The following is a 25,454-nucleotide window of genomic DNA, read 5'->3' on the forward strand; positions in this document are numbered from 1 at the left end:
CTTGTAGCAGTGCAGAGGAAGAAAAGATTGAATCAGAAGCCTAGGTTCAGACAATTCAGTTTTGCACTTCTCATTTCTCCATTATATCTCAACAGGTATCAATACTTTGAAACAGAAAAATGTTAATTGCTTCAAAACTTTATTCACACTTGCACTTATAGAGTTTCCAACTTAGCTTTGTTTAACAAAAAAAAAGTAAGATCAGTTTGAGCACAAGGTCAAGGAAGATAAGGTACAACTAAAAATAACACTAAGTCCTGTTAAATTCAAAAATGGAACTTTCTCTTCATCAAGCCATGTTTGGCAAATACTTGAGAAGAGCTTCTGAGATAGATATATACAAAATTTCAATTTTTACTTGGTATTTCTAAGGTGAAATATCACGACATTGAAGATGAATCTTGCCCCCGACCCTGTCCTTTGTACTCAAGCTTAACTCGCAAAAAGTGTTCTATGATCTACCTATTTTAACTGGGATGATTTTTACTGATCCATTCAGTGTTTACTAGACCTTCCTGTCTGGTTCCCAGAATTATTCCCTGAACCCAGGCTGGTTGTTCTGTCATTTAGAAAGCCCAGGGGTGGTAGGGCAGGGTGAAGCAAGGGGGTTAGCCGCTTGCTTAAGGCCTTGTTAAGGAGGTTTGACTTGGGCATAGCTTGGAGAGAAGGGAGGAGCTTGGAGAGGCTGGGAGGCTGGAGAGAATACAGACCTGCCATGCTGAAGGAAGCTGGGATGGAACAAGGGCCGAGGCCGGATTGCTGCTGAGGGGAGGAGGTGATCTTGGAAAATCCCAGGGAGACTGAGGAAGAGGAGGGAGAAAGCGAAGGATGGGTTGGGGAAGACTGGTGGCTGGTGGGGCTGCTTGCAGCTGTTTTTAGCATTGACCGGTGATGTGGGCGTCTCTTCTCCTGTGCTTTAGACTCTATACAGAAATATAAAGAGACACTTTCGAGATGGCACAAGAGAACACAGAGCAGAGAATCAGCAGGAACTGGGGTTGAGGCCCACAATCAAGCAATGTAAAAGCCTTTCAGTTAAGTACAGTGGTTTTCATTTTATTTTGATAAAGTATTTAGGTTCAGTATGTAGTCTACCATGATTTGATATAAACAACATTACAAACATAGCCACCGCTTACATATCCTTTCCATTAAATGAAACGCCATCCTAGCTCAGTTTAAAAGTAGTTCCAATTTTCCCAGTCACTAGCAGGAAAGCGTTCATCTGACAAGCTGGGTTTGGATGACAACAATAAATGCAAAACACATTTATATGCATGAAGACATTGTATATATTAAAAGTAAGTTGAGAAAAAACTCAGGAAGGACATGCTCACTGCTTTCTTTACTGCACAAGCAACACTTGCTTTTGATTATTCACACACCACAAAATTTTAAATAAACTCCACCAAAGGCTTTTACTCTAATTTATAACTATATTTTTACCTTTTTAAGCCCATATTTATCTGTGCCATACCAAGTGCTTACATTTCAATTCTTCTTCTGACAGTGCTCTATATTTTTATAACACTTGCATTTGGTTATCCCATAAATAAGTTGAAGGAACAGTACCAGAAACGATTCTCCACATTACAAATTTGGCAACAGAAAAAAGTAGACAAGGATTACATCTTTTTGTATATCGTAATTGCTATCATATGCAGTTAGTCATAAGACAACAAAAACACCAACATGTTGATTTCAAAACCATTCCCTACTGGCTTTTTCCTTAGTGGTAACACTTTGAAACACCTTCAAGTCTGGGTTTTTCTTTTTGCAGAATGCATACATCATATTTAGACTGTTTTTGAAATTCCCAAGCAGGCCCACATGTACTTCAAAAAGCATCCTGCCTTCTCCCAACACAGCCCTTCAACCAGCTTACCTCTCACTGGTCCCAGAGCCCTGTTATTTGTTTTATGAAGACTTGAGTTGGAGGGTGGAGGGCAGGCTGACCTACTGATCCCCTGACTACAGCCAAAAGTGAAGCTGGGCGAGTTCTTGAGCTGTGGGGAGTTCTGCTGGCTGCTGCTGCTCCCACTGGTTGTTCCATTGCTGTTACTCCTGGTCCGACTAAGGGAGTTCTCCGAGGCAGAGCTCGTCAGACCCCTGAAACCACAGTTCGCAGCTCTTTCAGCCTGATCTTTTACCAAACGTGTTCTATCACAATGGTTCATTAATGAGGAGATGAACATGTTAACTAAAGAAATCGGTAGCTCTCTGTGAGCTCCATGGGACTCGCAGAATGAAGAATGGCAAATTAGACACTTTAACCCAGCACATTCCAGTGCACGTCTCAGACAGAAGCTTGAAAGCTCATCAACCCACCCATACTGAAGCAAGTGTTGGAGCAGTCAGCACTTTGACAATTACAAACCAGAACTAAAAACTGAAATTCAGATATCACTGAACATTTTAGCTGAATAACAATTTTCTGGATTTTTAAAATAAACAGAATATTTTAACGTGAACATATACAGAAATGTGCTTACGCTGTGGCTCCCTTAGGAGAAGCCTTTGTGCTGTTTTTCTTAGAAGTGAAGATCATGCCTTTGCTGTTTCGAACATGCTTCAGCATCCAGGCGCGCAGGTTGGTGAGACAGCTGTGCTCAGACAGGATGATGCGAGGCCAGGGGTTGCAGTCAGCCATGTCCAGAGCTGCCACAGCAACTGCCCTGCCAACCTAATAGGAAGCTTTGTCTTCAACTTCAGACATTTACAAGCAATTACTGTACGTAAAGAACTATATTGTAAACGTAAAGTTTACCAAAATCAAGTCATTGCTATTGGTTCCCAGATGTTTACATTATCCAATATCTAAGTATGAACAAATATTTTTAGTTTTTTGTATCTAAGAAAATAACTAATTTCGGACGTTTTAAGAAAACAATTAACTTTGCAATCCTTTACAGTATTTTCAACAAAGAAAGAATTCATTTATTTGCACCTAAATTATAAACAATACTGATAACTCCAGAATGCTCAGCAACACATGAATGCTCAGAAACACAGACCTAGGGTCATTAGCGGTCATTAGAGTCATGTAAGCCTGAAAACAGCATGCACACCTTTACCCAGGGCAACAGATGTCTAGGAAAACCTACATAACCAAGCTGTTGAAACAAACAAAAATAATTCAACAATTTGTGTTATCTATCATGTTTGATACATGATACATCACATACTAAACACTAGTACATACCTGTTCAAACACTTCGATAGTATATTTGGGAGGGAAAGCAGGGGGTGGGGGAGGCGTTGCTCTGCCATTATCATGACAAGCTGGAGGAATTGTGTTCACAGAGCGGCCAGTGTTGTAATTGCACTCCAAGGTATAACTAGAGAGAACAGGAAAACAAACCTGTCTCAAGGCCCAGATAAGTTCTCTACCACAGTAAAACTTACAATTTTCTAAAATCTTAAGAAAATAAAGCTGTGCTCATATTAATGATTTTAAATTAAAAATTTTAAAAACAAAAATAAACTAAGGATCTTAAAAATATATTTCTAAATTATAGAATAAGGACGAAAAAATCCTTAGCCTAAAGCAACGCAAATGACGAGACTCCAATTTAAGCTTATACCTTTACCTACAGAAACCATGCTATTTTGGTACAAGAGCATAGCATGGATTCTTCCATGAGATATTTTGCTGTTTAACACATTTGCCTTCAAACTATAAAAAAACACAACGGCAACCTATAGAAAGGGATCCTGAGTAGGTTTTCAGACTTGTCTTTAGATTGCTAATATTTTTGCCATACCTGTGGATCAGCCCTATGGCTTTATGAATTGCTACACGCCCACTTCCTTCTTTCGATTGCCCATCTCTCTTGTCTTTGGCATACATGTTCTTCTCAGAAAAATTGCAGCCCATGAAGTCAAAGTGTGCTGAATTCATCGAGATCAGCTTTGGATATAGAAGGTTTTCCACCTGGTTTAATTTAAAATACAGGACAACTATTCAAATACAAGCATAAAACTGATACAAGAATACATATTAGAATACTATGAAAGAGCAGAGCTTAAATTCCAAAATGTACCCCGAGGATTATGCCAAAAATAAGCTACCTAGCCATGTCAGGTACTTAAAAAAAATAGCTGGATGTGATCCTAAATACCTAAATGGCCTGAATGACTTCCTCTTGTTTGCAAATGTTCTTACATATTAAACTGGTTAACATTTTCACAATCTGAAACACCCTTTCAACTGATCAGCTAAAAACTAATGAAAAATTGAAAGTATTTTGATCTTAATTTAAAAAAAAATAAACAAGTAATCTTTGATTTACAGTACTTTGGCATGGAAATATTTTATATTTTGGACAGCATAAGAAAAAGACCGAAGCTACTCCACCACAGCACCATCATAATGTAGCTGCACAACAGGTTCATTCCGCTAAAGGACTTGCAGTATGCAGTAACTCACCATCATACGCTGTCGTGTTCATCACTCACAAGGAGAGAGATCATAACAACAAACGTGATTTAAAGGGAAATACAGCCATTGCACTTGCCTGTTCATTCTCCTCAGATAAGCTGTTTCCATACATGAAACAGCCTCGTTTGGACGCGTGTCCATGTAGGTCAATGTAGTAAGCTATGCCACTCTCTTGTGGGGGAATGTGTTCAGAGAGACCAGAAGCCGTTGCCATCTTCAGAATATAGTTCTCATCGCAGTGTTCTTCGCTACCACAGATCCCTTCTCCATCAATCTTCCCCTCAGCCTCTCCTTTATTTAGACATTCTGAGGCCGTATCTGTCCTGTTCTCTTCTGTTAGCATTGGGATTTCTGATTGCTCCGATTTCTCCACACAAGTAAAGAAATCCCCCTCATAATGCTCCTCCTCATTTCTGAGGTTGTTGCACTTTTCCATTTCTGTCAGAGGGGCCTCCAGTGAAAACAAGTAGTTGGTACTGGAATGATTGGAGGGTTTTGTGCTTAGCAAGCTGGATGACAGAGGAGACACAAATGTCCTCCAGTCTGGAGAGTCTGGTCCAATGCGGTTGTGCAGGTGATGGTACAGTATAACTGCTTTGGCACCAAAAATAGAGGGATGGAGTTCAAAACTGGGATTGAGGTATTGGCGATTGAGATTTACACCTCTGGAATCAGTTCTAATAAAATGAAAAAAAAAGTTTAGTTTGACTCCTGAATTGAATCCAACTTTTATAATTTGAAATCAAGTATATAAATGTGAAACTCGAAAAACAAGAAATGAATGATTTCTGAAAAGTGTCCAGTACCCTAATTTTCCATTATATCCCAGCCAATGAGGCAGCATATAAAATATTTATCACACTGTAGCTAAATATCTCATTGCAGATAGTGCCAAACATTGGCCATCATAGACAACAGAGTCAATGATGGCCAAAGTTTTTTTCTCCCGATCCGGTTTTAGGTAGTTATATAACATGAAGAACCAATAATTGTAAGAAGTAAGAAGTGTACTTCAAACCTTTGGACATTTTTCACACTGTGATGCATTCTACTTGATGTATTCCACTTGAACTTCATGCAAGTTCAGCCCGGCAAAAAGCAAAACATTTATTCCATTCTCACTGGACAAAAAAAGAACACAAATGTGGTGCCACTCAACTTTCAGTTAATTATCTTCTGTGATTAGGAAGCTCTGTAGGTGCATGTGCTGTAAGTCATACAATTTGATATTAAGATGTTTGTATTCATTTCTTACTAACAAGTAAGTCTGCATGCCTGCATCTCTAATTATGGGGAATTTATTCCTTGTGGCTTCACAAAGGCTAATAGTACTATGAACCTCTCTGTCAAGGAGAGATTAGAGTAGAATAGACATGGCCATAAAATCATTTGGCCATGAACAAAGTAGGTCTGGTGATTTGGACGTCAAGAGAAGAGATCTCAACACCAGACACAAGGTAATAAATCTGGGGCCAATACTTAAGGAAATTCAAGAAAGGATGTTTTTAAGCTTAAGTGCAACCATACTTTAAAATCATTCATATATATATCCTACTGTATGTACTACAAACACCATCTTTTATCATTCTATATTAAATTATGAAATCACATGGTTATACTCAAAAGAAACATAACCAACTGCATTAATTCTCAAGAAACAAGGGATATCCAAGCACGTGCCCATAGATATCACTTATTTGGTTTTAAATTAAACAGTAATTTATTGAAAAACAGATGAAACGGTCAGAATTCTGATTGTAACAAGCATTTTTGAAAGGATTTAGATTTAGAAAACAGATTATTCTGATACATCCACATCGATTGAGGGTCCATGTTTGGAAAACTGAGTCACCCCCCTAGTGGCTAAATGAAGTACAAACCCCCTCCCACTGCTTGTATGGGAAATCAGAATTTAGACCTAATAAAAAGTATCCTTCATTCCTTATTCATAAAAGACAGAATGAAGTACTGGATGTAATGCCACATCACATACCTCATTCCCTTACAAAAGGGTAAACTTAAAATATTCAATTAAAATATAAGGCATCACAATTATTTCAGGAAGACGTGGACTATGCTTATTTGGTATCAAGTGAATGGGCAAAACATGAGCAGTTCTGAACTCTAATTATCAAACTTGTAGACAAAGAAGAAGTAGACTAAGGAGCTCAACTGGATCGGGGAAGCAAAGTCTGACATGTTGCTCCACCCTCACCAGCCAGTAACTCATCTACTTGTGCTCCACAGGAATGATATATCAGTGCCTGAGGTGAGTCACACAGCTCGTCACATTGACAAATCCTCCCAGATCAGGTGATGCCTACTTCCTCACTATGCAGAATATAAGCAATGGGAACATACTAAGCGCTCTCATTTGCACACCTAAACGAATAGGTTGCATTCACCTTGTGCTTGGGTTCAATGCCCCATAGCATAAAATAGTTATCTTAATGAGAGTTTAATGTAACTTTATGCCTTTTGCCTTGAATTAGGATTAGTTTATTAACACTGATCTATAACGTAGCAATTTGTACTTTTCTAATTCTTTATTTTCAACCATTTTCTCCTAATTTCTCCATAAACCTTTGTTTGCATTAATTTAATTAATGATTAGCTCATCTATTTTAATATACCGCAGCAGTCCTGGTTTGAATTCATGCAGTACAACTTCACCACTATCTTGACTTTGGGTTGTTAAGCATTGTGTTAATTATCACATTAATCTGGCCGTGTTTTCAGAGGACATGCTCATATAAGGGTTGGTGTGGCGAATATGGTATGACTAGTTCACAGGACCTGTCTTATGCCTACTCTTGGTGTTTCAGTAACATACTGTAGGAGACATGGTACGGGTCTTGTGGTAAAAAATGAACTTAGACTGCGCATGCACTTTAATCCCAGAATATGTCCACGATTGACTGGAGGTTCAGGCAACTCTCCAAAACCATCTGATCCGTGGTGGTTAAGGGCTTTGGACCAGAAAGTCTACTTCTAAGTAGTAAGCTTAGTTGTACATGACGGCATAAACATAAATTTGGAATTTAAATAAAAAAAAACATTACTCTGCAATCCCACACTGCTTGCTACACTAAAAAGGTTATTAACTCTTATTATTCCAGAACAGAAGTAAACATCCTATAATATCACACCAAATTCATTGTTATACAACTGATAGGGAGACCTTGAAATTTAGGATCCTTTTTCACAGTACCCACAACATAAAAGGTATTTGTGAATTTATTACAAAATACACCTATGCAGACTAAAACCTTTAACAAAACAGTTTTTGAACAAATAAAATGTTGCTTTTCAAAAAGAAAAGCAAATCACATCAGTCACAGAGGGTTCAGTTGCGAGTGCTATAATCTCAATTACAAACGTCACCTGTAGTGACCTCTCACAACTCCATCTGGGTTGAGCATTGGGATCAACTTGAAAACAAACATTTTCCTTAGCATCTGGGCCCGGGGGTCATCCTGCTTCAGGATGAAGTTCAGAAATCCATTGAACACAAAACTCGATGGTGTTTCCCCTGGGTGAACCCGACTACTGAGGAAAAAGACCTAGAGACAAAACACATTAAAGCCAAGAGTTACAAATCTTTATACAAAAAACAAAAACAAAAAAATGGTTTGGATAATTCCTTCATGATATCGCATATTGAAATTCAGCTAAATATTTGATCATATAGCTGATTAAATGTCAATCTATATCAATGATCAGCAGAGCATAGTTAAAAAAAGTTTCAAAGGAGAAAAATGTTTGGTTAGGGGCCAAAAAATGATTTTTTTCTTACCTTTTTTCCCATAAATCTGTGAGGGCGAAGGGTACGGTTGTCAGGAAACAGCTTTTCAAGCCTTGGTTCCCGTTCTTCCATCATTCCATGACAGGAGGTGACAGTCAGGAGGTCAACACGATAGCCATCTAAGGAGTAGCAAAGCAGCTCACGATGGTAATATATAGAATCTGCAGGACTGAGACAAGCACATAAGAACTGTAGGGATTAAACTGTTACTTTGGAATTTAAAAGCACTGGATCACATAAGCAGAAAGGGAATGCCCTACTTGCACAAATGGAAAATTAAAATCTTAACAGTAAATTCAAGTTTTATTTTCCAGAAAATATATTTCACCATCAATCAATTCTGGTAACAAATTATCGACGACTATTACACCAAGAACATGCTGTGAAGTCTAGGACCATACCAACAAGACAAACTGCTTTAATCTCTGACCACGTTATTCACTAAAAATGAATGGTAATTGTAGAAAACTATAACTGCAAAAACAAATATTAGGTTCTACAGTCCTACCTGTTAGTATTCAAGTACATGGAGTTCGCAAACTTATGATCCAGTTGAAGCAAAAAGTCCTGGCATTCCCCATATGAAAATGGGTAGCAGAAAGCAAAGTAGGTTGTGGCCCCACGGACTTCGAGAAAGCGATGGGTAAATGACAGGATAAACTGGTTTTCCACCATCTGTGCAAAGAAAATACAGTAATCCAGCACAAGGCAGCACCAACTGTTTAGGTTATCATGAGGCTTTTGGCATTTACATTCAGTATGTATTTCATCACATACTTCTAACTACTGAGCCAAAGATTTTTCACAACAGAACTGTTTGTGCAATGTACAATTTAGTAACAAATTAGTTTTGAGGAATGCCATGCTTACACAGTCCGTACTTTTCTCTGAAATTAGTTACATACCATACCATAACAACCATAATCGCTAGTTACAGTAACTTTAAACAAAAATTAACATTAAAAGAGAACTAATATTAATCCTGGGCTACAATTATTTTCATCTCACTTACTGAAACATTCAGTTTTTTTATAAATGTACAAAGTTACACTCCACCTAAAGATATATCCTTATACTAAGCTTTAACATGCCGTTGTTCCTTTTTTCACTCCATCACTTGTTTTCCAGTTCGATAATTTCATTTGGACTCTGAAGCACAATTTTTTCTGAGCAAAAAAAGTACATTTTTTATTCCTCACCTCAAATGTGGGTCTATCACGGATTCTTTCCCATCGAGTTTTCACAGGTATAGTCTTGACAAAAGGTGCCATCCCTTGTGAGTACAGTTTACTCTGCTTATTCATGTTCATAACATTGATCTTAATCAGCTTTCCAGGGGTTCCACCCCGAACACTGAAATAGAACCAGGACCTGTGCAAAAGTATAAAAATATCTGCCATTTTTTGCTCTTTTTTTAAAGCCAGAGTCAAATGTCGGTCCTCTCAGATTGTTCACACTCTACAGGTAACAAAAGGGTTATAAAAAATACACTAAAAGCATAGAAGTGGCAAAGGTCAACAAAGAAATCATATAAAATTTCAGTCCAAGAGTTTGTAAGTGAACCCACCCAGGCTTTAACAAACAATACAAATACCAGAAGGTCTTCTGTTCTGCATTCCCATTGCTAGATGCTACTTTAATTTAAAGGGCACTACTCAATATCTCTGGATCAGAAATAAATTTCTATATAGTGCTGCAGTACCCTCTTCTCATTTATATTATCATAATTATATCAGTGACATTAATATAACGGATGAGTGTACTATAGCTGCATCTACCAACTTATTATACAAACACAAACCAGAAGCTCTGACTCCTATTTCATCCAACAAAGGAAAGGGAAGCACAAAATGTTCTTGCAGTCTGTTATTCCTACAGTATCTATCTTGTGTCTCTAGTTTTTGTCTTGGAGGTCAAATACTGGGACAGCTTTTTTGATGCATTCTGTGATAACTTAGTAATAACGTACCTTACAATTATTTACAAACATAATGCAGCAGAGACAAGCAGGCGTTTACCTGTTTAAACTTGCACCAATTATATTACCTCATAAGAATCAAAACACATTATCTTTTAATATTTATGTAACACACTGTGAACACTGGTAAAACCTTTAACCCAGTAAGGGACTAATGAAAAAAAAAAAAGAGCATAACTATAATGAACTAGGCTTATTATAGATAAACAAAAAATTATGAAAAAGCATAAATACATCACTAAAATTTCATTTTCCAAGCATGTTGTTTTCTCTTAGCAACCACTACAAGGAAGTCTGGCTTTAATTCAATGTAAAATCTATTGCTCTCATTATAATAAATCTTTTGACCCAGCGAACACTATAGTCTGTATAGGTCTTTGCAAAAATCTTATGAAAAATACAACTGGAAGCATTTGATGCTTCAGTTCACTCCATTTCAGAAGTAGACCTTAAAATGTCACATTCTGAAAGCATTTCTGTGTCATGCTATGAGGTAATGTAGATAATAAGAGCATTAGTGCCTGGCACGGTTTCCATATTACCACTTGTCTGCTCCAAAAATCAATCACTGACCTCATCGCTTCTGGGAAAGCCAGCATGTAATTCCAAATTTCAAATAAATCCTGAAAGTATTAAGGCCGCTGAAATCATTTTCCCGCAATGCGAGTTGGGAACATATCTTTTGAGATACCATTGCATATGCACAAAGCCTTACCTGTTCCCATTTTCAAACTCTGTTTCCGCACAGTCTGGCTTAGTCCAAACATTGAACTCGTAGTCGGGAGTAGAGAGGGGTGCTCCCAGCCCCCCACATGAAGTGCTCCCATTAATAGCCGGGTCCCCCTCAAGCTCTGGATGTTCTACTTTTTCAACCCTGGCCAAATTCCCAGAGTCAAATTTGGAGCTGAAAATCAAGCTGCCAAACCGGAACTCCATGTCTGTACACTGTGCTTGAAGAAACTCCAGAGCAGCTTCATTTCTCCCCCAGCACAACAGAGGTCAAATTAATCTTCACATCTGAAAATACAATTAAAACATAATACATAACCAAAATGTAACAAACTAACCATACATTCTTACACAGAATGATGAAGACAATTACTAACCAAATAAATTACACCCTTAAGGAGTTGTAGCAATATAATTAAATACATTTACTTAGTAGGTTTCCCAAATGATTTAATTCTATTGTTTTCCAAAAATGTGCATGATGGAGGGTACTCCTAAATAATCTGTAAATGTAAATATGTGCCAATTTAATGGCAAAACATTTCTTATCGAGAACTGCAGGTAAGAGGTTGTGTTCCAACTATATGGGGATCACACTCCTCAGCCTGCCCATTCAGCTAGTAAAAAAAAACTACGTATAATTTTAAGATATCTTATTTTCAGTCCACACCATTCTGGACACAACATCTGTGCATTAACTGAAGATCCGATTCAGGAAAAAAAGTGCAAATTCTGCCTGGTGCACCAGTCCTGTGCCTTCACAAGTATTTAAGGGGACACCGGCATTTGCTAATCTGATCTACCTCTGTAGACCGGAGAAAGCATGAAACCTCATTCTTTGAGATGACTTGTGGGACCTCTGCTTCAAGAATGAAAGCTGCTCCTGCCACCTCTGCATGCTAAACAATCCTTTGGATTCTGTCATGTGTCTACTGTCCCCACACCTGTGGGTGAGCCGAAGTGCTAACAGTATTCCTGGGTCCCTGGAGGTAGCATCTTTGTCGTTTGCACATGATGTGGCTCTTCTTGCCTCGTCTGACTGGTGTTGGATGCACTACTCAGTAAATCTGTGAAGTGACTTAGATTAGAGCCAATAACTCCCATTCTGAGATGTCAGTGTTTCCAGAAAAATAAGTGGCTTGCTCACTCCAGATGAAAATGGGATGGGATGAAAATCTACCCTAGGTGAAAGAGTTCAAGTGCCTCAGTGTTCCTCCATTGGCGAGTGATGGCATATAGAGTGTGAAAATGGCTGACAGACTGGTGTGTGCAGTGTTGCCAGTCCTTGACATCAGACAAAGTGCCCTGTTTACAGATCAAATCCTCGACTACAGCCATGATCTTTGGGCAGTGGAAGAAAGGGCAAGTTCATGGATATACAGTATGCAGTGGAAATAAGAATTATTTGCATGGCTGCTGAGTTAATGCTCCATGACATTGGAGTACATTCACTACTCCTCCAGACTAGCCCCTGGTAAAGGTGCACACCCTGGGAAGCTTCTGTTGGAACTAACTTACTGGCCAAACCAGGATATTCTGGAGAGAACACTAACATGCTGCTGTGAACCTTATTATTAAATGTGAACAAAAAATGGATGAATGACTGGACAAGTAACTGTATTTAATTTGAACATTTTCTTCACAGGTCTAATGCAGTACAGAGCGAAACAATTTATTAAAAGAAAAAGCTGTATCACATTAGTCAACATTTTACAGTCGTCCATTTTATATGAAAATTCACTGACATAAACCATTCCACATTCTATATAGCTAAATCACACTTTTTTGTTCACTAATTAAAAAACACTAATTAATTCTAGTAAAGAGGGGAAAATGATAATCACCCATTAAATATTATATTTAAATACTAGAGTCAAACCAATTATAGTACAGTATTATCACGTTTTGCAAGTATGTAACAGTTAATAGTGAAGTATCCTTTAACAAAGTATTCGTGAAACATATCTGACTTTAGTTAATAAGGATCGCTAGTAAAAGGCTGTTGACACTGCTGTTTAATATTCTCTTAATGTATTATGAGTTAAAGGGGTTTACTACATTAATTTACTCTTAAAAGTGTCATCAAATATTTGTCACTGAAAGCAGCAGTTACTGTCTCAGGAGATTTTATGTGTTCATTCAAAACTTCTCATATTCAATCTGCCTTACATATCGGTAAGAAAATCTCCTGGGCTCTTAGATAAGCATTCTCTTCTAAACTCACATCAAATGAGAGAACCCATATCAAGTTGAATGCAATATGGGGAATTTTGCAAACAAATTTCACCTTCTACAAAGTGAGAAATGTTCATTACAACATACTGAGCAAACATTTTGAAACAGTAATATTGATAAACAGTAATAAACATTTCCTGCTCCCATGAAAAAGACATCATATACCAAAAGATGTCCTTCCTGCATTGATGGTTAATGACATAATGACACTGGGCTCTCATCTTTAGTGTAACCAAATAACCCAGGCCACACTAACATTTAATCAAGTATTGTATAATAAAATATAATTCAAGTTAGTCAGTCCAAAGTAAAAAAAGCATTATTTTCAACTTTCAACTTTCCTGAAGTAACACTGACATCAACAACACTGTCACTGTCTCCATTCACAGAATAATTTCATGATACAACTTCAAAGGTAAAGCTCATTCAATTACTGTTTCAGGCCTTGGTGTTCACATATACATCACTTCTTCTAAGAAACCGTTGCTAATGGAAAAAGGTGATGTTATTAGACTGTATGGAAACAGAACTTTTGGTTAGATTCCACACTTAACACAAATGTAACCGCCATGCACAGAAGCTGATTTATACAGTACATGCTGTCCAACACAAAAGACACTTTTTTACACTGGTTAGTCATAGATAGACTCTCAGGTTTCAGTCTTTTATCAGAGCACCAGCAAACCTTTAAAGTAAACAGTGTTGCTATGATTAAAGCTCCTGCCAATACAATATTGAATTACTTAGATACAACTTCCTCATCTCACAGAATTCAAAATCCATGTACTGTAAGATTTCAACTACCCTTATGAACTATGCTGGAAACCGACGAGACATTCAAGGTCTGGTAAAATACATTAGTGGTTTTCAACCAGGGGTACACGCACCCCTGGGAGTGTCTGAAGATGTACCAGGGGGTACCACGGGCTTCACATCCAAAATGGCAGATTTTAATGTCCTTAGCTTTTAGTACAATATTTATCAGCTAATTCTGAAATCATTTAGATGCTAAATGATATATGCACTTTTATTATTCCACTATAATACAGCACATGTACGCATGTCTACAATAATCTTAGCGAGTACCTGAGGACCTGGCTGACCCTCCAGGGGGTACCTCAGCAAAAAAAGGTCGAGAACCATTGAAATAAAGTATATTTTACTATCCTAAAATGAACTGATTTCTTGGAAAAATAAGATATATAACCTGAGAATCTCCTTTTACCCCCTATTTTAATTTTTTATGTGCCCAGAGAGCACAACTAAGTCTTTGTGGATATACCAGAAACTAAACCACAGTTTTAACATAAGATGACAAGAAGCAGTAATTAACAGTATCAAAACTTTAACTGCCACTAAATGCACACTCATATTATAATAGAGAATAACAACTGTTTCTCAGATTCCATTATTTACTTTAAAATATGAAGCAGGCTAAGAGGCTTCAAACAGTATATGCAATTTAAAAGTTTGAGACTTTAAAAAAAATATTTTTGTAGTAGCTTTTGTGAAGACCTAACCTATTTTATCAATAAAGATTTATATCACAAATGGTGATGTTGTATATCCCAATAGGATTGTGTACCATTTGTAAATCTTTTGGCTGATTTAACTCACTTTGCAGCTATCAACACTTCAATAATGGTAGACAAAAAGATTCAATACTTAGAAGTAGTAATTGCAGTGATTGTTTTTTCAATGGTCCTGCATCAATCAAAATGGCAGCCTGACCCTTGTATTTGAAAATCTTCTTAAAAGAAACTGGAACCAAAATGAACTAATATTAAATATATTTAATCAATAACTAAACCTGTTTCACATTTGCACTTTGCTAGTTGCTGTGAAAAATCGTACATCCACAAGAGGTCACCACTTTTTTTGAAACATGGGCCTTACCGCAAACTGCTCCTGCATGCTCAAGCAGTTTGGCCAATATAACCAAAAATTGTTAGGAATAATTCCAGTGACCATACAATTAAAATAAGGAAAAATGGGAATTCTTTGTTAACCAAGGCATCAGACACCTAACTGCCATTTTGATCACAGATTTCAAAGTCCATCTGCTCTAACGTAGTTTAAGTATTTAACTCCACTATTATGCCAGTTAATAACAGCTTGATATGCCAGGATAAAAATAATTAATTCTGTACATTCATAATTTAAGATGTACATCAGACCACCAATGGTACCATACTAATGTGAACATTGAAACTAACCACTATGCTTCAACCAGGTGAGTGCAGTCTTTCATTGATTGATGAGGTCCCTTCCAACAAAGCCCATGGAAAGTCTTTAAAAAATTTTTCTAGGTATTCGTTTGTAATTATGTTCAGATATGTAATTACTATGTTTGTAATTATATAATTATTGTTCAGACATTAGAATTATCGTTGTTTTGAACAATTATTCATTTTTCACAATCTGAACATTACAAAAACTAATTTAGAACAATGAATTCCAATTGTAATTAACTGTATCCAAACACCATGTAATCGTTTTTCAGAATGTCTTAACAGTTTTCACTAGGAGGCTGTGTTACAATGTATAAATCACAGTAAAAAAAATTCGGATTGATTGCATCTTCATTTTATTATGTATTAGTTTGGAAAGTGTGTAGAATTTCTATAGGCACTGAATATGTAAATTGCTCTGGGATTATTTGAAATAAAAAAGCACTACATAAGTGAAATTAATTATTAATAGATTTTAAACTGCTCCTGACAAACCATTTACCAAATGAACTCCAACTTTGGAGGGTAATATATAGAATCAAGAAGACCATACAATCTTAAAGTCAACATTTTTAATCTCTTTCATCTTCCATTTCATTTTCTTCACTATGAAGATGTAGAATGATACTCATTACTATACCAATTCTTGATGTAAGACTTTGCTTCCCTCTTGCGAGGCAAATTAAAGACATTTAAATAAGATATAAGATCACTTTGTTGGCCATATACAATTTCTTGTATTAGGAATTTGTATTTTCTCATACCCAACCTGCTCTCCATGAGACACACAGATAGGGAGACATGAGATTTCAGCCTTTTCAACACATTTGATTTCACATTTAAAGCTTAACTATTTCTTCACATGCAGAAAAAAAAAATATTTTAATCTGGCTAACTGCAGTTAAACTAGTATTATAACAGTTATACATCTATATATATTTTATTAAGTTGAGTGTCTTTGGTATTAGCATACATGGTTTTCATTAAAATTCTTACAAATTGCTTCATTTCTGAGACCAAGGCACTTTTATTAGTAGTAAAAATAAGATGTTACTCCTTGCAAAAACATAAAATAATTCTTATCTTTAAAACTAAACATCCATTATTTATTACGATATTTCATAATATTGACTTTTTAGGGGCATAATACATTTAATATTAACCATTATTTCTTGCTACTAAACTTCATTCCATAGCAAACTTACTGCCACATTTGTTTATTGGTTTATATTATTTAATGGCGAATGAATTACATCACAAACCTACTTGGTTCTTGGTATAATTGAATTCACATCATCTGTTACCACCTTCATGCAATACAGCTTACATGTACCGATGACGTTTTTGTTGTTCTGAACAATAAAAAAACATGATTTTACAGAAAATTTAATTACTTAATCAGAACTACAGAAGGCGTATTATTCCACTTACTGATGATGATCTCTCTCACAGTCCACTGGATTCCCTGAGTAAAAGACATCTTTAAAACTGAAAACTGAAAAAGACACAAGCATTTAATATAAATGAAGAGACGCTTTGCTTTTAAAAAGTCAGTTAAAAAAATCAACAAAATTGTTACCTGTTGAGTCGCAGATTATTTGCAGTTATATATGCCCATACAAATAAAGCAATGTATAAGATTTTCTTCGAAAAAAGACCTCCCTAAAATAAAAAAATCTTAAAATGCTTCACTACGATTTTTTTTAAATTAAAATAGAAAAAAATAACTGCAATAGAACTTATTAATACTCAAACTGACATGCGTTATCCTTTACTTCAGTGTGATGTGAAGGACACAGGTCTGAGATTCGTTAAGTAGTTGAAGGTACCGAAGGCAATGTAAACAATATCTGCCTTATAATTCCTTATTATAACAGGTTCGTGTTTTTCAAGGCTTTATTTTTGTCTATTTTGAGGCAACTGTTTTTTTAAGAGACGACTTTCAGTACACGGTAGAAGACCGCCACCGAATGACAGTTCCAGACCTTTCTGATTTCTTTTTATAAACGGTATGCTGTTTCACACAGTTTTCCAATTTGCAATACATTCCGATTAAAAAAAACACATTAGAGGGAATAGGAAAAACGCGACACGTTTATGCATACACGAATGTATTGAAGCTCGTTGACAATTTCTGCACGCATCACAAGACGATAACTGGCAATTCTAATTATGTATATCTTAACAAATTGCAAGGATGCAAAATGTTTTGATGCACAGCTCAAAACATATTTTAAAAATCTTTTAAAATTTTTAAATTCTGCTTGCCCGACCAGGTTAACTACCCAGTTCCTACTACAAATTACAAAAGCGTATTTGTATAAACAATTGTCTTAACAAAATGCAACTATATATTGAAATGAAATCGTTTTGCATTTAATAATTTCTTCGCCGAAAAAATAAGATTACAACTGCGATAATGCAACCTAAGTAAACAAACTCTATTTGAGACTATTAATCCTGCGCATCCCCTTCCGATCGCTAACCAGCTCTTTAAACCCAAACAAACCCACCAGCCCCAGTTTCTGTGGTGCGACAAAAAGCTGCTCATTGATTGGCGTAGAGCATGGAAACAGACGCCCAGAAGTAACGAGTGTGGGGATTGGTTGTGCCGTCTAACAGCAGGCAGGGCCTGCGGAAAATGAATAGAGCGCAAATCGTCGTCAGGTGAAAATTCGGGATCCGATAGAATAGACGAACTGGAGTAGTAACAACAGATGGCCGAGATGTTATATCCATAAATCAGTAGATCTTTAGGAATTTCTTTGCACCGACTGGGCAGGGGTATTCTATATATATCTTACTCTAATTATAAATCGTTTTCATTAGGAGGCGGTGTTTCTTCAAATTAAATGCGAAACTATCTTTAATAATAATCTGATCAATGTTTGTGGCATGTTTACATCGTGGAGTTAAAGAATTTTGCTGGAGAATAAATTAATCGTAGCAACGCCTAGGCATTTGGTTACAAATCCTTGCCAGTTTCCGGTGATTCCTAAATTGTGCTTGGAGAAGTCACGTGATTGTCATAATTGGAGTATTGCACTCACAACAGGAATCCCTGGTTTTAATTATGACTGATTCTTATATATTAGAAAACCCACACATGGACAAGACGTTGAGGGCTGCCAGTATCTATTGTAATATATAGTGTTAGTTGAGCTGCAGTGTACAAATTAAGGGAAATAAATGAAGATTGCTGTAAATACTTAACTGGTTTTTAATTAAGTTTACCATAAAGAATCATCGTTGTCTTTGATTACAATATGCATACGCCTCTTTTATCGCAGCCTAGAATCTCAGTAGCTTCTTTCGTTCCTGAGATATAAAGTTTTCCTTTTCGAGGGGTGACCTTGTCCAGCCCCCTATAACGTCGAAGGGGAACCGGATCGGTCTCATTCATTTGTGCGTTTGTGCTGTTTTTGTTTCCGAGATATATCGCATTTTTTGTTCGGGTGATCACACGACAATGCACGATGACTTTGACCTCTAGTCACCCCGTCTGCTGAGTTCAACTGCTCTGTCACTCATGCGAGAGTAACAAATCTGCAGTTTTGTTTCTGTTTGTCCGGGTGGGGGGGCGGCAGTTGTTTTTGCTTTTAATACCGGTATCTTCTGTGCGTTTGTGTGATCAGAACATTTTAAATTGTCACCAATATCATACCCTAATCGGAAGAGTTGTGGATGTAGCCATAAAAGGCGAAGATTAGCAAACAACTGCATGTTCTTAGAAAGAGACTAACTAGCACGTCTCGATTTTTCGTAGCTGTGTCCTTTTTTAAAAAGAAGTTATCGGTTGACCCGGGTAGTTCACAACGTAACTGCAAAACATTAGGAACTCTACCGTCTCGCACATGCAGTCCGCAAAATATGGAAAATATTGGAAAATATTTTTATTTTCAATTTGTATTTAATTTAAAACAACTGAATATACATCGAAGGTCTTAAAAGTCAGTCATTGTCCATGTCTTCGTATTTACAGTGCTCTTACATGCAAACATTAGGTCACAGTCCTTTGATTTGTGTATTTCTGGTCAATACTTGGTGTAGAATACAGTTTGGGGCACACCCTGACTTCCGAAGACAGATAAAAGTGCCTTTGTTAAGTCGTCATATTTCTCCAAGCTGAAATCGTGTCTTTTGCAATGTGCAATGTAATGACCCAGGACGTGTTTGCTTGTCCAGCTCCGGGATGTCAACCCCCCAAGCAAACAACACAATCACTGAAACCCACTGCATTCGTTAGTGCTGTGTTTGTGCTGCTTTCATTAACGAGATATAGCGTTTTTTTCGGGTAACCACGTGACGGTCTTCAAGAAAGTTTAAAGGTACCAACCCACTCAGTACTATTAATTACTCGATGTGATGAAAACTGAAAACAACGAGTGCAATTTGTTTCGGTGCAATCTTCTCGCGAATTGCAATTGTAATCTATATTGACAAATGTAACATTATTTTTCAAGTTTCACTAGCATGTGTAACAATCATAATGTTCTCGACAAATGAAGCTTTCAAAGAAGTCTTCGCTGGAAAATGCAAAAAATATATCAGAAACTCTAAACGCTGGGGTCAACTTATCATAGATCACAATTGAAAGATCTAATGGTCGTGATCTTTCTGTATTCGCGTCATACTCCAAAAAAGGGAGGCGCTATATTGAAATGCAAAGCGTCCACCTCACCAGACTCAGATTTCTCAAAATGCATACCCGTTTTTTTCAACACATCAAGTAATTAAAGGCACCTTTGTTGGGTAATTTCTGTGGTCTGCATGTGTGAGACTGTAGAGTTTCCAATGCTGTTTTGCGGTTGCGCCTTTTAAGGCTACATCCACAACTGTTCGGATTAGGGTATGATATTGGTGACAATTTTAATTTTGCTGTTCACACAAACGCACAGAAACGCCACCCACGTGGGTAAACAGAGAAACAAAATTGCAGAATTGTTACTCTCGCACCAGTTTCAGAGCGCTTGATCTCGGCAGACGGGATCACCAGAGGTCAAAGTCATAATGCATGGTCTCGTGATCACTCGAGAAAGAAGGCGCTACATCTCAGGAAGGAAAGCAGCTGAGAACTTACTTTCAACGGCACAATCGCAGCCCTAATGAATGAGACCAGTCTGGTTCCCCTACGACGTTATGGGGGGATTGAGTGACGTAACACCCCAAAAAAGAATGCGCTATTTCTCGGGAAAGAAAGAATCTGGGAAATTACTTTCAAAGGGACAAACGTAGCACTAACGAATGGGTTTCATTGTGTGTGCTGTTTGTAGGGGGGACAACTTCACGAAGCTGAATTTGCTTCCACATTGCTGCCAAAACCTTATCAATAATTATCCAATCAGAATGTCTGTTTTAACTCCTGGTACCAAGAGTCAGGTCCGGGCTTTAATCAATCACGTGTCAGAGAGCTCCTCCCTCCTACCCTCCACCCCCGCTGTTGAACCTGCAGGGCCTGGAGGATCTGCACTTGAATGTTTGCTACTGAAATACTTTTCTTATTTGCAAAGTTATCGCGTTGGCGGAGATAAAGTTTAGAGATTGCCTTTTTCATTTACCTTTTTATTAGAAAGACACATTTTGTACTGATGCACAAAAACAATTCTTGTCCTTAAGACAATGGGTTGTGAAGCAATTACATTCTGGGATCTTGAAGTCAAGATTTCACCGTCTTGGTGGTCTGATACAGGACATTCTTAATACATTTAATTTTAATACGAGAATGGTTAATTTTAATTATAATTAGGGCACATTTTTACCTGGTTTAAGACTTTCTGCGTCTTGGAGGGGCTGGGGGATCTCACCTATACTACCTGACTTGCATCAAGAAATGTTGAGGAAAAAGCCAATAAGCCAATAAAGGATCCTTTCTCTAAACCTCCTCTGTTCATGCTTATTCTTGTCAGCTAAAATTGGGAGACATTTTAATTCAGGGGCTTACATTACACTACATAGTATAGTGGCTCTAAAAAATAATCACATACAACTTTGTGGATGATATTCATGTATTTTGGTCTTGGCCCCCCATTGTGATTCAACTACAGTACATGCATACATTACTGCAAAAACGATATTGTATAATTACACAATGGCTACAATGAGGAGCTCCACTTTAATGTTATTATTATTATATTATTATTATTGTTATTATTATTATTATTATTATTATTATTATTATAACTAATCTGAATGCATGCATGCTAGTGCAATTTTTATAAATGTGTCTTACGTCGAGATATTTCATTGCATTTCATCATCATTAACTTTCGTATTCAATTTATAGGCAAATCTTTGCCAGCTACCTTAGGGGTTCCAGTTGACATTAGAGCCTTATGACGCGCTGGTGCAACAGTTTTTATCCAAATAGTCTGAACCGTAATGCATGTTGTGAAATTTTCTTCTCTTTTCAGCATGGTATGAACCTTTACTAATTCTTGGTAAGCATCTTCGTTTTGCAATTCGAAGGTTTTGACTTCGATACCCGCTGTACAACCTGAAAATGAAACTGACCGAAGAATTTTACTACAGATAAAACTCCATAAGTACATGACATTACTATTTTGTTTCTTTCTCAATGTTCAAAATATCTATCTGTAATTTGCGGTCACGGTAAGTTGAGCGCACTCTTAAACGGGCCTTACAATTCACAGTGAGCGATTAGAGACAATGCAATTTTGTGTTTTTAATTTCAACATACACCCCATTAAAATTATTATTATTTTTATTTTGGAACAGTATAATACCCAGGAACACAAAAACCAAATTCAGTGTAACCAGATCTATTGTCGACTATTAAAATTTAAAACGTTTTATTCATTTTTAAATTACAAAGCAGACGGAGCTTTCCGATGTCGTTTGATTTTAAATCAATAAAATACCAGAATTGTTAAAATACAACGTACAGATTTAGATTTATCTCAAACAACATCGGAGTAGTTAAGTCAATAATGTCGCCAAACAACAGTTATTTTGCAAATAAGAAAAGTATTTTAAAGTGGGCGCAGAAGAAACTACTACACCCGCTATCCCTGGCGTTTCCAGGTTGAAAAACACATGATTGACTAACCGGCATACGATTGGCTAAACTCACGGCCCGAATCGTGGTAGCAAGGAAGGCTATTGGGCGAAAATGCCAAGAATGAGAGCGGACACTGTGATTGGACAATAACTAGTAAGGTCTTGGTAGCTACACGGGCGTTGATTGGCTAAATCTACAAGATTGAACAGAGAATTCGGCTGCAAGAAAAGCGCCATGGTGTGTAGACGTGTTACCCGATCTTTAAACTTATTTTATAGAGTTTTTTTCCTGTTTGTTGAGCTGCAAAATCCAAATCGACTGCAACACGATACACGGTTAACCTGGTAGAAAAGTAAAAAAAAAGTGGAGGATGCGGGCATCGATCCCGCTACCTCTCGCATGCTAAGCGAGCGCTCTACCATTTGAGCTAATCCCCCGGCTCGTGGAGACGGGCTCGTAGCTCAACCCTTTGAATATTGAATTTGGACATGCAGAATTATGAGGTTGCTTCACAAAGGGAGTTTATTCCATTAGCCAGATAACTTTAGTAATTATGTTGACAAAACTCTGGCCTTTCGGTTTTACTCAGTAAGATTGAATTGTATCCGTTTAGTAACTATAGCGACACATCCTCCATTTCTAACCTGTTCCGTGGAAAGTGGTTTGAGTTAAGCCTGACTTCACTGGGCTCACCTCACAGACCACATTAATACGCTGCAGAAATAGCGTCACCTTTATTCTCAGATCTAGTTGACATTATAGGTTTGCGGAGACAAATTTAGAGATCGTCATAACCATTTACAGTCGGCTGGTAATTTTTAATTTAAGCAGGCAGCATATACTTTACATTCACAATCTCTTGACCCCATATGGTGTTATTACAATTAATTGTAGCACCGTGTTAACAGGAACTCAAACTCTTAAGTTTGTGCCTTTTTTTTACCATGTTAGCAATTCGGAGCGCTTCATAAAGCGACAGTGTGTATGTAGTGTAATAAGGAAAGTGGTGTTTGCCCTAAAACAGTTATTTTGCGTACATTCATAACGTTTCCGAGCCAAACAATAGTGAATAACTTTAAACAGGAGTTTCATATACGATATTATAATCTACTGTGCACGTAGCGTCGGTTCCAAATAGCTACGTACAGTTATCTAAATATTCAAGAGTCCATTTGGGATCCTGAAGTCACAATTTCATTTTCTTAGTGCTCTGAGAATATCCCTAGATAAGGCAGGTGACGTTGCATTCTGCTGTGCCACCCTAAAGAAAGGGAGAGGGTCCCCCCAAGCGTACCCTGTGATGACCTTCCTCCCAATCACCTGGATCAATAGGATGGCAGAGCTGTGTGAGACACAGCATAGCTGTCGTTGGCTAAAATTAGGCAGCATTTTCATTCCAAGGGTTGCACTACAAAAGAACCTCATACCATTTTGGATGATGATATTCATGTGTTTTGTCGTGACCTCCCATTGTGGTCCAGCTATGTGCATAAATTACTGCAATTACTGCTGCATGAAACAATATTGTGAAAGTACACAAATACTTAAATACTTAAATACGAGATCCACTTCAATGCCATAATAATGTAAATTAATTTCTGGCAACCCATTTGTGTTCACGCAATTTTCACAAATATCAATCATATCTTGAGATATTTCATTACAGTACATAATTAAGATACGCATTCTATTTATCGACGATTCATTGCCAGGCTATAACGTCATACAATAAATATAATCAGGTGGGTAGCTGCGTCAGCATGCGTAGGCTGCAAAGGAACAAGTAATAGGTTTATTCCATGCTGAAAAAAAGAAGAAAGAGAACACAACGTTTCGGCCGTGGAGCCTTCTTCAGGTGTGAGAGAGACAGGGCAGTAGACAGGGCTTTACCTTTGCCTACTGCCCTGTCTCTCTCACACCTGAAGAAGGCTCCACGGCCGAAACGTTGTGTTCTCTTTCTTCTTTTTTTCAGCATGGAATAAACCTATTACTTGTTCCAATAAATATAATGATGTGATGATGATGCATTTTATTTTTATATCGCCTTTAAATGTAGTTTTTCAAATAGCTTTAGAGCAAAAGTATAAAAAACAGTTTATCTGAAAAAAAGGTTTTGATTCTGGGTTTGAATGAGTTCAGGTCAGGTAACGCTCTGATATCCATGGGGAGTAATTTCCAGTGTTTGGGGGCATGATAAGAGAAGGCTCTTTCACCCATAGACGGTAGACGAGATTGGGGACAAAGCGGAGATCAGAGTCAGACGAACGAAGGTTGCTCACAACAGAAAAAAAAATACCTATGCACTGTAATTCATGATCGTTAGATGAGGACGCGCTTCCTTTCCTATCGCGGTGTTTGTGGTGGCGAGGAAAGAGGATTTAATGCTCGACCCCCTGCCTTCTGAGGTGCGGCGTGAACGCGTAGTTCGCTTTTTTAAAGCGGAGTCGCTTTACTGGACAACTGAAACCAGGAGCAAGTGTGAAGTCAGTTATCATCTTAATTCAATCCGGCTAACCTGCAGTAGTTAATCCACTTTGATAAACAGACATTAGGAGTTGTGCGGTGTGTGAAAACAGTTTTCAAAGAAGAAAGTTTTATGATTAAGAATTAAAAAAAAGAAGTCCTTCGAGCCGGAATCGAACCAGCGACCTAAGGATTCCCGTGTAACCACTACAGTCCTCCGCTCTACCAGCTGAGCTATCGAAGGCCTTACGAAAGAGGTGCCTGGGGGAGTCCCTAAAAGGTTTACCATAAATTCGGCGTCACGACGTCCAAAACATGCAAAGAAAAATACAATTGAATTGAACTAAAAATCGTACATAAAACCGAGATTTTCCTGACATTTCCACGTAAAGAAAGGCAGCGCTGCTGCGTAGCCTGTGAGCTTTCTCTGTCTTAACCCGAGGTGTTGAAGCTGCTCTGAGAGCCTGAATCTCCTTCGTAGGCACAACAAGCTTGTTCTCCGCCAGCACTGTCTGCAGCACAGTACCTTCCTTAACCATGAAGTTCCCATTTAG

At 37.5% G+C, this 25,454-nt stretch overlaps 1 protein-coding gene and 2 non-coding genes across 6 annotated transcripts in view; all 3 read right to left on the minus strand.

Moving 5' to 3' along the window:
* agbl5 (AGBL carboxypeptidase 5) overlaps positions 1 to 25,454 on the minus strand; it is a 38,395-nt gene that overhangs the window by 12,316 nt on the left and 625 nt on the right. Inside the window, exons 1-14 of one of the 4 annotated variants that reach the window (XM_015348445.2) lie at positions 17,179 to 17,927; positions 16,999 to 17,081; positions 16,851 to 16,914; positions 10,940 to 11,241; positions 9,446 to 9,617; positions 8,755 to 8,921; positions 8,238 to 8,415; positions 7,826 to 8,004; positions 4,518 to 5,118; positions 3,765 to 3,934; positions 3,203 to 3,338; positions 2,493 to 2,683; positions 1,886 to 2,109; positions 711 to 923 (exon numbers count right to left, since the gene is read on the minus strand). In XM_015348445.2, coding sequence (XP_015203931.2) covers positions 711 to 923; positions 1,886 to 2,109; positions 2,493 to 2,683; positions 3,203 to 3,338; positions 3,765 to 3,934; positions 4,518 to 5,118; positions 7,826 to 8,004; positions 8,238 to 8,415; positions 8,755 to 8,921; positions 9,446 to 9,617; positions 10,940 to 11,160 — 2,452 coding nt within the window. In that variant the 5' untranslated portion in view covers positions 11,161 to 11,241; positions 16,851 to 16,914; positions 16,999 to 17,081; positions 17,179 to 17,927. Of the gene's footprint in view, positions 1 to 710; positions 924 to 1,885; positions 2,110 to 2,492; positions 2,684 to 3,202; positions 3,339 to 3,764; positions 3,935 to 4,517; positions 5,119 to 7,825; positions 8,005 to 8,237; positions 8,416 to 8,754; positions 8,922 to 9,445; positions 9,618 to 10,939; positions 11,242 to 16,850; positions 16,915 to 16,998; positions 17,929 to 25,454 lie in introns of those variants that run through there. The other 3 variants (XM_015348460.2, XM_015348452.2, XM_069178934.1) reach the window with 3 other exon arrangements.
* On the minus strand, positions 22,802 to 22,874 carry trnaa-agc (transfer RNA alanine (anticodon AGC)). The gene has a single exon. It is a non-coding gene; the product is annotated as a tRNA-Ala (tRNA).
* On the minus strand, positions 25,059 to 25,144 carry trnay-gua (transfer RNA tyrosine (anticodon GUA)). The gene is given in 2 exon segments: positions 25,059 to 25,094; positions 25,108 to 25,144. It is a non-coding gene; the product is annotated as a tRNA-Tyr (tRNA).

This window comes from Lepisosteus oculatus, chromosome 2, assembly GCF_040954835.1.
Source record: "Lepisosteus oculatus isolate fLepOcu1 chromosome 2, fLepOcu1.hap2, whole genome shotgun sequence".
Taxonomy (NCBI): Eukaryota; Metazoa; Chordata; class Actinopteri; order Semionotiformes; family Lepisosteidae; genus Lepisosteus; species Lepisosteus oculatus.